This window comes from Xyrauchen texanus, chromosome 5 (assembly GCF_025860055.1).
Source record: "Xyrauchen texanus isolate HMW12.3.18 chromosome 5, RBS_HiC_50CHRs, whole genome shotgun sequence".
NCBI classification, from domain to species: Eukaryota; Metazoa; Chordata; class Actinopteri; order Cypriniformes; family Catostomidae; genus Xyrauchen; species Xyrauchen texanus.
The window spans coordinates 36,086,617-36,101,133 of record NC_068280.1 but is presented as its reverse complement, the minus strand read 5'-3'; the positions used below and the strand labels follow the sequence as shown (position 1 = coordinate 36,101,133).

At 39.1% G+C, this 14,517-nt stretch overlaps 1 protein-coding gene across 2 annotated transcripts in view; it reads right to left on the bottom strand.

The window, feature by feature from the left end:
- LOC127643776 (TBC1 domain family member 1-like) overlaps nt 1-14,517 on the bottom strand; it is a 129,160-nt gene that overhangs the window by 113,645 nt on the left and 998 nt on the right. For both annotated transcript variants that reach the window (XM_052126649.1, XM_052126650.1), the window contains exons 2-3: nt 12,692-12,981; nt 11,774-11,998 (exon numbers count right to left, since the gene is read on the bottom strand). In XM_052126649.1, coding sequence (XP_051982609.1) covers nt 11,774-11,998; nt 12,692-12,943 — 477 coding nt within the window. In that variant the 5' untranslated portion in view covers nt 12,944-12,981. The remainder of the gene's footprint in view (nt 1-11,773; nt 11,999-12,691; nt 12,982-14,517) is intronic.

Below are 14,517 nucleotides of genomic sequence, written 5' to 3'. Positions count from 1 at the left end.
ATTTCAGACCCCTCCATGATTTCTAAGTGGGAGAACTTGCAAAATAGCAGGGTGTTCAAATACTTATTTTCCTCACTGTATATTGGATATTGTATATTGGATATATTGGATATACTATACTCAGTGTATAGTGTATATAGTGCATATTGGAAAGCTCTCGCTGGGACTCAAAGACATACTATTTAAAAACAAAACACTATTCTATTACACTTGGTTCAAATTCAATGAAGGGATTATTTTAGAAAGATAATTGGTTAATTTCAATGTATATTTGTTATCATATACTGAATTTCTAAAAAAAATGTAAAAAATAATATTTACCAGTAAAAAGAGAGTTTGCTATTGTTCTTGACGCGATTCCAAAGAGTGTGATTTTACTCTTTAAAAAATTACTGATTCAGTTGAAATCAACATGAACAATCTTTGTGGTAAAATGTTTATTGATAATCTGGATGTTTCAGAAAAAGTTATGTTCAGTTTTATAAAGTTACGTTCATTATTATTGGAACAAACGTAATCCCATACAGCTAGACTAAATTAGTAAATCAAAGCTATCTTAACAGTCAGTGATTACGAAAGATAACCAGGACTTAATCAAGTCTGTGAGTTGATTAAAGTGAATGTGAATGAGTATGTACATGAGAGCTTGGTAAGCTATCTAGGAAGCTAATATTATTTTTCTTAATTTAGAACCCTGCATCATGGAGAGAAAAAGAGGGAAAAGAAAGATCACTGACTTTTTTCAAGGGTAAATTGTGCTTATGTGATAACAAGGCTGTTGTTTGGGGAAGTTGTAGATATATTGGCCAACACTTATTATTCACAGATGTCTTCATTAAAATTAATTTAATATGTTTAATTTAATAAACATTTATATGCCAAATATTTTACCATAATAATAGTAATTAAATCAATATTTTGCACTATAGAATACAGTTAAAAAGGCCAGCTCACAGCAGCTCAGCCCAGCCCAGCCAAATACAGCTCAGCTCAGTACAGCCAAGCACAGCACAGTACAGCCAAGCACAGACCAGCTCAGCTCAGTACAGCCAAGCACAGACCAGCTCAGCTCAGTACAGCCAAGCACAGCACAGTACAGCCAAGCACAGACCAGCTCAGCTCAGTACAGCCAAGCACAGACCAGCTCAGCTCAGTACAGCCAAGCACAGCACAGTGCAGCCAAGCCCAGACCAGCTCAGCTCAATACAGCCGAGCACAGCACAGTACAGCCAAGCACAGACCAGCTCAGCTCAGTACAGCCAAGCACAGACCAGCTCAGCTCAATACAGCCGAGCACAGCACAGTACAGCCAAGCACAGACCAGCTCAGCTCAGTACAGCCAAGCACAGACCAGCTCAACTCAATACAGCCAAGCCCAGACCAGCTCAGCTCAGTACAGCCAAGCACAGCACAGTACAGCCAAGCACAGACCAGCTCAGCTCAATACAGCCAAGCACAGACCAGCTCAGCTCAGTACAGCCAAGCACAGCACAGTACAGCCAAGCACAGACCAGCTCAGCTCAATACAGCCAAGCACAGACCAGCTCAGCTCAATACAGCCAAGCACAGACCAGCTCAGCTCAATACAGCCAAGTACAGACCAGCTCAGCTCAATACAGCCAAGTACAGACCAGCTCAGCTCAGTACAGCCAAGTACAAACCAGCTCAGCTCAATACAGCCAAGCACAGACCAGCTCAGCTCAGTACAGCCAAGTTCAAACCAGCTCAGCTCAATACAGCCAAGTACAGACCAGCTCAGCTCAGTACAGCCAAGCACAGACCAGCTCATCTTAGTACAGCCAAGCACAGCACAGTGCAGCCAAGCCCAGTTTAAACAATGGACTGGATCAGTATCCATGGTTATTCATGAAAGATAACAAATTAGGATGCACAGCCTGCAAGGAGGCAAAGAGGCTATTTACAACACAGAAGGGTGTTCAGATGTCAGAGGAATGGATTCGTGGTGGTGTAGGAGGATCTAATATTCGGGCTATGCTAAGAAGATCTATAAACATCGAGACAGTTTAGCCCATCAAAAGGCTTTAAATATAGAGAAACAGAGACAGAAAAAGTCCTTCCGAACATGGCTGCAACAGTTACTGCTTCTCTATTTGAAGAAACTGCCAATGCTTTAAAAACTGCATATTTTGTGGCGAAGGAGAGGCTGGCATTTACAAAAATGAGCCGCTTGGTTTCTTTGCAGGAAACAAATGGTGCAAAAATGGGCCAATTGCACAGGTCAGATCATGCATGCATTAACATGATAGAACATGTGGCTGTTAAGATGAAAAAACTGTGATATATAAAATAAAGAACAACGGGTCTCTCCTTAGTATTACAGTAGATGAAAGCAGCACATATGGCATTAGTTATCTGGTCATTTATATAAGAGCAGATGTCACAGGCAGAGGGGATGTGGAGAACATATTCCTTGACCTTGTTGCACTTGATGAGGGAACAACAGCAGAAAATGTATATAAGGCACTTAAGAACAGTCTGATGATGGCAAAACTGGATGATGAGTATTTAAAGAATCATCTCATAAGCATTGCCACAGATGGGGCAGCAGTAATGACAGGAAAAGACAGTGGCCTCATTGTAAGGTTAAAGAAAGATTTCCCTTCACTTAAAAGTGTGCATTGCCTTGCACATAAACTAGAGCTAGCAGTTCACGATTCCCTAAAATGTGTGACAGGATGTAACCACTTTGAAAATTTTATATCAAAGTTGTACACAATGTATCACCAATCTACCAAGAATGCACGGCTCTTGTCTGAAGCTTCTTCTGCGGTCCATATCAGCCTGCTAAAAATTGGGAAAATATTTACCATCCGCTGGGTTGCCAGCAGTTACAGCACAGTGCAGGCAGTCTGGAAGAATTTCCCAGCTCTTGCACAGCAGATGAGAACAGCATCCGAAGATCGCACATTCACTGACTCTGAGCCGAAAGAAGTACACCGGATGATGAACAGATTGACCAGCACAGGCTTTGTTACGGACCTAGCCACCATGAGAGATGTGCTTCAGGAACTTAAAAGCCTTTCACTGAAACTGCAAGTGAGTACCTATTCATCTTTTGTACAGTATAACATGGGTTCTATGGTGGTTTAACAAAGCTATAGATAGTAGTTTGCATATATGGTTAGATTGATACTTCATGTCACACAAATCTAAAAATCTCCTTTACATATATATACATTTCAGAAGAGGAGTACCTCCCTAACAGATGCCAGCCGGGACATTAGACTGACAATGGAGGTTTTGGATGCCATGAAGACACATGGGGGTATGTCAATGAGAGAAGCAAAAGAATCTTTGATGGAGGGAACCTTTAAGGGAGTAGCCCTGAAGGAAAGCACAGAGAAGGTCAATCAGCTTCAGTTCTTTCAGGCAGTGATCGACAACCTGTCAAGTCGTCTTCCAGATTCTGAACTCACAAAATCATTAAAACCATTAGACCCTCACAACTGGCCCAAAACAAGGGATGAACTGATCTTGTATGGGGAGAAGGAGATACATGAACTTGCAAAGGATCTGGGTGTTTCAACCAGAGAGGCTGTTGAAGATTTCCGCTCATGGAAACTACAAGAGGATCAAAGTGGGAAGACCTTAAAAAGATTGATAGTTGCAAGCCAGACATATCTAGCAACTTCAGCAGAGTGTGAACGAGGGTTTTCTGCAATGAATGATACAGCCAGTAAGTCAAGAAATCGCCTAAGAGTCAGAAGTCTCTCAGCTGTTTTGTTCATTGACATTAATGCACCCCCATTGGAGATGTTTGACCCAAAGCCTTTTGTACTGTCCTGGATTAAAGAGGGGCACTGTCCATCCACAGCAAAGAAGTCAGGAATGGAAGCAAAAAATAAGAGTGAAGACAGACCACTGTGGTCTATTATGTGTTGATTTGGGACAGTACTTAAATGTAAATACTGCTTTAAAATAAATAAAATATGTGCCTAGTCACCTAACATTTTGATTTTGAATAATGTGGTTATTATTGGATTATTTTAGTCATATTAGAATATCTTACTCTTTTTTTTTTAAACGCTTCCTTATAGATTTCAGTTCAGGTTATGGATTGACTAAAACAAACTAAACCATCTACTGTAGGTACAGTCTTTTCAGACATCATTATTATTCTAGTGGCCAGTTGTTTTACAAATTCCATTTAATGTAACATAAGGAATGAGAAATGCCTTTTGTATTTGATTAAAAGTGCAAAGGTGCATGGTGCTGCCATGATGAGTACACCTGGTGGATTTAGAGTTAACTTCCTTGCTCAAGGACAGAATGACCTGTTATTCACTTTGTCATGTCAGGGATTAGATTTATATAAGGTACTTCTCCAGGCCCCGCTAGCCCAAACCATGAAAAACATCCCAAGACCATTATCCCACCTTCAACATTGGTCCATATAATTTTGCCTACAGTATATAGTGTAGTAAGGTAGTCTTCACAATTTTTAATAATTTAATAATTAAATTTTAGGGGACCCCCCCAAGAGTCCCAAGTCATTTCGAACCCTGCACCTGTCTATCACTCTTTCTATCTCTCTGTCTATTTACCATGACAATAAACAGAAAGTCCACAGCCCCAATGCGGCTTACTCACTGAAATAGGAAATGGTTACTCTGACAACTTATGCTACGACATCCTGCCTGAATGCAAGTTGATGAAGAAAGCTTCACAATATGTCATAACCTAAAATTCAATATTAATGAATATGCAGGGTGTACTGTAATAAACCACCATGGTTTACCGCTTTTGCCCCATTATTTCACCATACAATAAATCACATTAAAACCATTGTTTAGAGTCTCTCTCTCATAAACACACACACATGTACTGTATGTACATGCAGGCACTGCTTTATGACTCTTCAGCAATTTTTTTTTTAAGAAGGGAGGGGCAGGGTGATACTTTCTTTTCTCTATGTTCCTCTTTTAATTTAATCCCTACTCATTTCCATTAAACAGCATGTGCTTGCATTTCTTAATTCACCTTCATTAGATTGCTAATGCATTAGATGTATAGGCATTAAAGAAATAGTTCACAGAAAATGATAATTCTCTCATCATTTACTTACCCTTATGCCGTCTCAAACTCTTGTGACTTTCTTTTCATAGATGTATGAGGTGTTTTTGTTAATGCTCTGAGTATGCGGGAAGTGCGAAGATGTCAAGATTTATATTGAACAAAGAGTTAGATTTTGATGAAAGGTAATTCAGTTGTATGGATTACCTTTATGCCGCTTAATGTCCTTTTTGAAACTTTAAAGTGTTGATCCCCACTTGCATTGTATGGATATAAGAACACCATATCGCCATATAAATATATTAATTTGTGTTCCACAGAAAATAGAAAATTATATGAGTTTAAGATGGCATAAAGGAGAATAAATAATGAGAGATTTTTAGGGTAGCTATTCCTTTAATAGTTAAGTGCATAACTCATTAATTTTTTCAATGGACATAAAATGTTACATCAAATCGTGCAGCTTGTTGAGAAATGGTGAGCTACTGCTTTTCTTTTTTTGTAATTAAATTTTTTTAATTACAATAATAAAGAAAAGCATAAACATATATATATATATATTTCCCGACAAAAAAAATCAAAGTCTTCCCAATGACACCTCTTCAAAAAGCCGCCAACCTCCCCATCTCCGTGCACTACTCCGGAAATGGGAGCGCACCTCCAACCCCTCAAAATAATCTGCCTAGCGATCATCACAAAGGTCAGAACCCAATTCTCAATATGACTATTCCCAAAATCGATGACCACCCCTTCACCTAAAACACAAAGTCTGGGGCAAAACGAAACCTGAGTGCCCACCACGTCACACACAAAATTCTAAACCTTCAACCAGAATTTCTGGATCTCAATACACCACCAAAAATATGGGCCATGTTTCCATCCTCCGACTGGCATCATGTTGGGTGTGTCTTTAAGACCAAGCCTATACAATCCAGAGGGGGTCCGATAAAATCTATGTAAAATCTTGAATTGTATAAGATGCACCCTTGCATCTCTAGATGTAGACTTGACCTTTTTAAGGATCCTAGCCCATACGCCCTCCTCCAATACCAAGTTGAAATCTTTCTCCCATAATCTCTTGATAGAAGTTCTGTCCCCCAGACTCTGAATTAGCAGGGAGTAATACACTGAAGCCTCATGACCTTTTCCAAAACCAGTAATCAACACTCACAGAGTATCTGCTGCTTTAGGGAGGTGTATGCTACTCCCAAAATTAGTTCAGAGTAGGTGGCGCAGTTGTAAATCCCTATAAAAACTGAGATTTGGGGATCCCAAAATGTTGAACACCCCCATTCACATACAGGCCACCGAGTGTAGTAACCCCCCTCACAATCCACTCTGACCAGCAGAAAGGGGACTTATTAATACGTAATTTTGGGTTCTGCCATATGCTCGAGACAACATTTAAATAAATGTCAGATTTAAACATTCTAGACACTTTTGTCCATACCGAGTGCAAATGCAAAATAACGGTGTGTAACTTAACTTCTCCATTTAGTTTGATAGAGAGGCTATGCAAAGGCGAAATTGGGGAAAGAACATCCTGTTCAATACCAAACCAGGGAGGGGCTCTCTCAGGTGGAAGTGACCAATGAGCCAAATGTCTAAGACTTAATGCATGATAATTTTGTAGGCCTAGCCCACCATCGGCCTATGCAACTTATAGAAATGTAATCTGTTTACCATTCCAAATGAAGGACTTCGCTATGCTATCAAATTGGTTGAAATAAGAGAGGGGGACATCTACAAGGATAGACAGTAACAGGTAGTTGAATTTTGGAAAACAAATCATTTTAATAACATTAACCTCCGCAATCATAGATAAATGTAATGAAGCCCACATTCCCACATCGCTCAAAAATCTTTTTATTAGGGGATCAAAATTAACTCTAACTAAAACAGACAAATTTGCTCTAAATAAAATGCCCAAATACTTAATACCCTGCTTGGGACACTGGAAGGCACCCGACTGGAAAGCTGTTACTGGGTAGTACGTTGTCAGAGACATAGCTTCAGATATAGACCAATTAACTCTGTATCCTGAGAATTTAGAAAAGGAATTAATAATTCTGTGGAGGCAAGGGATAGATCTATTGGGGTCAGAGATAAATAAAAAAATAACATCTGCATAAAGCAAGTGAAGTTTATGCGCCACAAATTTTATCACTAGCTGATTTCACAAGCTTCCCTGCTTTGACCCCTGACTCAAAATATGACTGTATTGCCCTAAATAATCAAAACTCCACATTCCGCAACAAAATAGTATTATATCTGTATTTCAATCGGGTCATTAGACGACATTTGGTGCTTCAGTTCTGTCTCGGTACTTTTAAAATTCTCTTCCAACTCAACAAGTTCTCGTGCTTTGGATTGTTTGATGAATGAGGCATAATGTATGATCCAGCCAATAAGAACCACCTTAAATACCTCCCAAGCCATGCCCACATAGGATACTGAGGACCAGTTGGTCTCCACATAAACATTGATTTCAGCCTTTAACATTTGTTGGAAAAAAGGATTTTGCAAAAGGGATACTTTAAAGTGCAGACTATATGATTTATTTTTCTCCATATGTGGTAACACCTCTAAACTCACTAGGACATGATCTGAAACTAGAAAAGATTTTCTATTTCTATTCTAGAATAAATCTTAAGGACTGATGAAAAAAATGTATAGTCCCTACCAGATGGGTTCAAAAGTCTCCAAATATCTGTAAGACCAAGTTTTTTCACATTCTGTGAAGTGTCAATGTTGCTCTAGGGGGCTTGCACACTTTTGCTTCACTATGATAAAGGACTGAGTCCATAAAAAGATTAAAGTCTCCTCCCAATATTATATCATGAGGGGTGCCAGCGGCTTGCAACATCCCTTCAAGATCTATAAAAAAAGCCCTGATCATCAGCGTTAGGTGCATAAATATTGGCCAAAATCAACCTTTGCCCCTGAATTTCTGCTATAACAATTATGACTCTACCTTATTTATCTTTAATCTGTCTGAGACATTTGAAATGTAGATATTTATTTTAGAGATGCACAGATTGCAATTTTCTTGGCCGATTTCGATTTCCGATTTTTTGCAAGTGTGACCTGCCGATACCGATTTTTTCCGATTTTCTTTCTAAGAAAAATTTCTTCAATGCTAAATTTTATTTTCATAATAAAATAAATTATTAAACATTACAATTTCCCCCAAACTGCACTAAGTTACAGGATCTTCTCTCACTTAAACAACTCTCAAAATAAAGTGCTCTGTGACTAGAAAGAGGTAGAAATAACAATTAACTGCAAATGAGTTGCTTTATATAACAGATGTAATTTTCCACTATTTTTATAAATGGACCTTTTTCTCTTTATTACTCGTCTAACAAAACAATTCCAAAGATCTGAAAAACTGAAGTGTCCAATACGCTCAACTTATGTTAGATGTCCAAATATAAGTTGTAAAACTGAGCACTGCTTCGGGAACGGCTTGCATACCTGTCAACTTTACCGTTTTTCCCGGGAGTCTCCCGTTTTGTTATTTCTCCCAAAAAAACTCCCGTAATTTGTATGGCACAAACCACGTTATATGAATAATCACATCAATATATTATTCCAAGGTGGTCCAGTTGCCAGATCTTGAATGAAACGCATCCTACTCACACAATCGACACATCATACACATTACAAATCATTTATGACCACAATCTGGCAACCTACAACCCATTTGCACTGTTGATATCTGCGCAGGCAGTAGACGCGGGATGTTAAATCAAGCATCACTGGTAGATGGGAGGAGAAGACTCAGCTGGTGCTCCGGCGAAAAAAACAAAATATACATGTACATTTAACAACAGCTGGATGGAAGAATTGAATTTCATATCCCGAAGCCATATCAACAGTGCCCACGCCTTTTGCAATGTGTGTCGCACTGATTTTAATATCGGACACGGTGGGAAAAATTACGTTAAATCACAACGGCATAATTTGTATGTATTTAGCCTGCCTCTGCCATCCAGCACCCCCCTTCCCCTCTCCCGGATTTGTGTACCCAAATGTTGACAGATAACAGGCTGCGTGTGTTACATGACACGAGATTAAACAACTCGGGCAACGCGACGTCAGAAAGTACCTCCTGCTCTGTATCGAGGAAATTTATCAGATTTCTGAAGCCTCTGTCCTCAACTATGGAGAACAGCTGGTCATCCAGGGCCATGAATTCCATAATTTTCCTCGTAATTGCTTTGGTATTTTCGTTGCTCATACCAAGGAATTATAGGAGAGGCTGCTGACTTGTGGCTGTCTCTGAGATCTGGCTTCTTTTTTTAAATGGGCATTTTCAGCTGGATGATGATGTTATAAAAGTCTAATTAGGTTTGTTGAGCCGAAAGTTATTGTATTGGTTCCCCCGCGGTTTACTTTGGCCTTACAATTAGTGTTGTCTAAAGTAACGACTTCGGTACCAAGTCGGTACTGAAATTTTTAAAATGTGACGCTTTGAGCGCTGTTGAGCGGAACACCTCTGATTGGCCATTGTGTTCACGCGCTCATCGCTGTGATTGGCTACAATGATCAACGCACGGGAGCGTTTGAGAGTACACGGAAGTGTTTGAAAGTACCGACTTGGTACCGAAGTTATTACACATTTCGAACTTTATGAATTCTTCACTCAAACAGTGAAGATCTTCCACGCCAATGACATGTTTACATGTGGCTGTGACGTTATTGCCTGCGCCGCTGGCAACAAAACGGACCGGCTTGGAATCAGTAAGACGTGAGGCTGACCGGGCCGATCACCGGTTCGGGCCAAGCATGCGGAAAATCGGCTAATTCCGGTCCCTGGCCGTTCGATCGGTGCATCTCTAGTTTATTTATCAATGTAATGACTCCCCTGCTCATACTTGAGCCAACACTAAAGAAAACTTGTCCACCCCATATCTTCCCAAATTTTTCAGCTTCCTGCGGAGAAAGATGTGTTTCTTGAAGAAACAATATATCATATTTCTTACATTTAAGAAAATAAATAACCTTCCTATTTTTCAATCATTTCAATGTCCTGCTAAAAATACTCCACAAAACAAACTCCATCCAATAGGAGGCATAAACACAAAGAACATGCAGATGCATCCACAACTGTCCCGAAGGATTTTTATTCCACAAAACAAACTCCAGCCACTAAGCAAAACCAGCACAAAAAGAAACGAAAATGGCACCCAGCTTACTCAGACAGCATGTATAAAAGTATATTGAGTGAGACATGTTCACTCGAGAAATTGGGGACACTGTGAGCCTGCTCGATTTCCAGCTTATGGCCTGTTATGTCGAGCAGACTCTGGAATTTCACCATATCACTGCCTTCTTCATGCTCAGGAATTCTAACAATTCGGATGTTATTTCGCTGGTTACGATTATCTAAATCCTCCAGTTTTTCTAAAATGCGCTGTAAATCTATTTAGGTCGCTAGCGGATTAGGAGCTAATTCCCGCTCCGATGACTCCAGATTACCGATCTGTATCTCGATGTCCCGTATCTAGTAACCAACTTGGATTATTTCAGTTCCATCACAGTTATCGATCGACGTATTACAGCAAGATCCTCTAAGCCCGCTAAAACTTTCGTCAGCATCACAGACATGCTCGCCAGTTGGGGATTTCTCCCGCCGCACCGTCCAAACTGAGTCCCTGGTCTGCGGGCCCATCCAAGGCACCAGCTTGAGCACATAAGTGTCTTTTAATATCTCCAGAGCCTGAGGATTTTGAATTCTTTGCCATGTTGACTTCAAAGAACAGGGTGTAGCAGGGTGTATGAAATCTCACCGGTTTGTGGCACCTAACAACCTACAGTAAACACTCCAAGTAAACCAATCTCCTGTTTTTATCAGATAACCACAAATGCAACGATCTTAAAGCTGCAAACACTGCTTTTTTTGTTTTTTTTTCATATTTCAGAAGAAAATTGTTAAAAACAGCTAGGAGTCCATTCCTATTCAATTTAGTTTATACAACAAAAGCACTTTTTCAATTAATCAAAGGAATACTTCACCTAAATATGAAAATTATGTCATTAATTACACATCCTCGTGTTGTTCCAAACCTGTGTGATTTTTCTGTAAAGGATAACCTGGCCACTCTTTTCAATGTAATGACAGGGAATGAGGACAAAGCACAATACATTTACCGTAAAGTGGTTCATATGACTCATGTGCTATCTACTAAGTTTTCTGAAGCCATACTATAGTGATTTTTGTGGGGAACATTTCAAGTCAATGAGAACTTGAGGTTAATGTGAAAATAAGTGATGTCTGAATCATGAATGCTCTGAAATTGCTCTTTTGAGTTGAATCGTCTCAATGAATCAACTGATCCTGTTCACAAAACCAGTCTGAATGATTTGTTCATGCATCGGTTTGTTCTGGTCGCAGTCGTCAACAGTTTGGAGGGGAAAATATTAAGTAATTCATAACTCAAAATTCTGTCTGTTCCTCAAACAGCTATTGTATGGCTTCAGAAGACCACCTTTATGATACTATAATGGCGCTTTTGTCATTTTGGAGCTTGACAGCCCCAGTCCTCATTAACCTTCAAAATAATGGTGACAAGGATATTGCTAAAAATCGTACTACTCTACTGATTATAAAAACTCACACAAGTTTTGAACGACATGAAGGTGAGTAAATAATTTTTGTCTTCTTCTTTTTTGGTAGAATTTTCCATTAAATTTAACTACTTTGGAGAACAAATGCAGCCAAATCTCCCCTTACCTGCAGCTGGTCCTGACAGCAGAACACATAGCACTTCTCTCTGAGGAGACATCCAAAATAGCTGGGCTCCTGGCTGTTGTGAATGAGTTTAGTGATAAGATGAGGCCTATGATCAAAGAGAACCATATGTTGCAGTGGGTCCCATGGCTTTCCTGGGCCTGCAATGTCTAGAATGCAGCGCACAGAGTTGGCTGAAATCTGCAGCACCACAGGTTGATCTCGAACCTTGAACGAGTGAGGAACAGTCACACATATATATAGTAATTCAATTAGATCAGTTTAAAAGTTTAGCAACTATACTGTGTAGCTTTAGCAGTCTATATTAGAGGTGCCTTTAGTGTTCCAAACCCGTATGACTTTCTTTCTTCCATGCATCTCAACAGGAGATGTAAGACAGAATGACAGTCTCAGTCACCATTCTCTTTCCTTTTATGGAAAACAACACAATTAAAATAAATGGTGACTGAGGCTATGATTGTGCCTAACCTATCTTTTTGTGTTCCACTGAAGAAGGAATGTTTTACAGGATTGAAATGATTTGTGGGTGTGTAAATTATCACAGAATTTCCATTATTGGGTAAAATATAATTTAATACAATGGTACACTTTCTGACAAAAATGTGTACCATAGTAGTCTTTGAAGTACCTCTGTGTTCCATTTAAATACCATGGTATATGAATATGTTAATAATTCAGTACCATGGTATATTAAATTACCATGGTATTATCATCTGATACCACTACCATGGTAACATCAGAGTAGCACATATCACCTCTTTTATATTCAACTCTACTTTGCAATAATACAATTGTTTCATATGTATTGTATATACTGTATACAATAAGACTTAATAATGCTATTTTCTATCATAACATACATTTTTATTATCACATCTAATCAGCATCAATTCAACTGACCTCTATAGAGTTCTTCTTCTCCCCCAGTTGTGGTCTACGTATCTCAGCCACTACCCAGGGGAGCATGGTCATAGTGGTCAGTGGATGGATGGCCAATGACCCAATCAGAGTTAGTCTGTACTGAATCTCCTCTTCCCCTTCCTCCCTCTGTCTCTTATCCTTCGATCCATGACGTGTTTGTGTGAGAGAACAGAGAGGGTGAGCTTTGATTGGGTCATCTCTGGATTTGGCCTCGAAACAAATGCCCTCCATGTCCCTGGGTTGGCAAAGTCTGAGGAATTAGACGAGACCTCAAAATAAAAAATAAAAAAAGTCAACAAAAAAAAACAGCAACATTAATTTGCAGTTGCAATTTTGGGTGATGCAGTGTTGCCATGTGTACAAAGTCAGTCATCATTTTGATCACCCTCTAATTAAAAAAACTAAAACCACATCTCCTTCTCTGAGTAAGTCCAAATGGCTTTTAATGCCCTGTGGTGAGCTATTGGAGTGGCATCTTCATCAACTCTGCCATTTGTAGGGGCTTATTGCAGCTTACTCTAAAAGCCCTTCAAAATGTTACAGAAGAACAAAGTCAAAAACACTTTCCAGGATGACATGCTTTTATTCAATCCACTTATCAAAATTCACTGGAAAATTGATATGTTGGATTTCCTTAAAATATATATGTGGCATTTTGCATCGTGCTTTTTATGAAAATTAAACTTCTGCTCATAATATGTCAGCATAACTTGAAAACCTTTATTAGAAATACACAAATGTATCAGTTCTTGCCCAGTCTTATTTTTTGAAAGTTTTTGGATGTGTGCCGGTTAACAGCAGACAGAGTTACCCGCACAAAGCCGAAAATAGAAAACAAGCAATCTCGTCACTGCTGGTTAGGATAGAAATAATTGCATAATAATATCATGTGTCGTTTGCTGTCAGTTTAGGACACGGTATGACTGTGGCTGACTGTAGCCTCCTCTATGTTTCTGTTTGATTTCCGAGTACTTCGTAATAAAAAAAATAAGGCTGGGCATAGGAATGCATAAATTCTTCGACTACAAACTCTCTGTAAGTTCTCTCCAAGTTCTGTTTTCTGTTTTGTGTGCAGCTGTGTTGTGTCGCTATTGCTGAGGAGGACCTATTTGTGTTGCGCTGTCCCCTTCTGCATATTGCGGTCCCCTTCAGCATTTTGCAGCACCGTTTCGTGGCTCCCTTCATCATAGTGCGTCTCACTTTGGCATATCGCGGCCCCTTATCACTGCCGTCCCACCGGGAAAATTCCTGGTTCTCCTGATGGCCAATCCGCCTCTGGTTGCAGTGAACTATTGAGGCTTAGTGCCAATTTGATGCCATGTTGTTCATAACATTTGTCATTTGAGGGTTCTATTTTGCTGCTATTGTTTTTGGCAACTGCTTCTGCTTGGTGTTGGTCTCAATAAAGCTAATTTGGTATCTCTGGACAGCAAGGGGGCATGGCTAATTCAAGGCTCAGCTTTTGGAAATTCTATTACGACTAAAATCGCTTAAAGCAACTTTAAATTCTTAATATTATGGATTTTTAAAACAATGAAGTTCAAGGAACTCACAATTTCAAAATTATTTCATTAACTTTATGTTCACCTTATTATTAACATTTTGTGTTCATAATTTCTTTTAGAAATATCTATGTTTCTGAGTAGAATCTATTTATTTCATATGCTATGTTTGTTCAGCCAACTCATCTTTTTTTTCCAGTGCTGTCTATACAAGTTACAAGTCTGAAGATGTATATGGTTTGAAAATTCAAAAAATACTTTTGAACATTTATATTAAAATCATAATAACATATGAATAATATA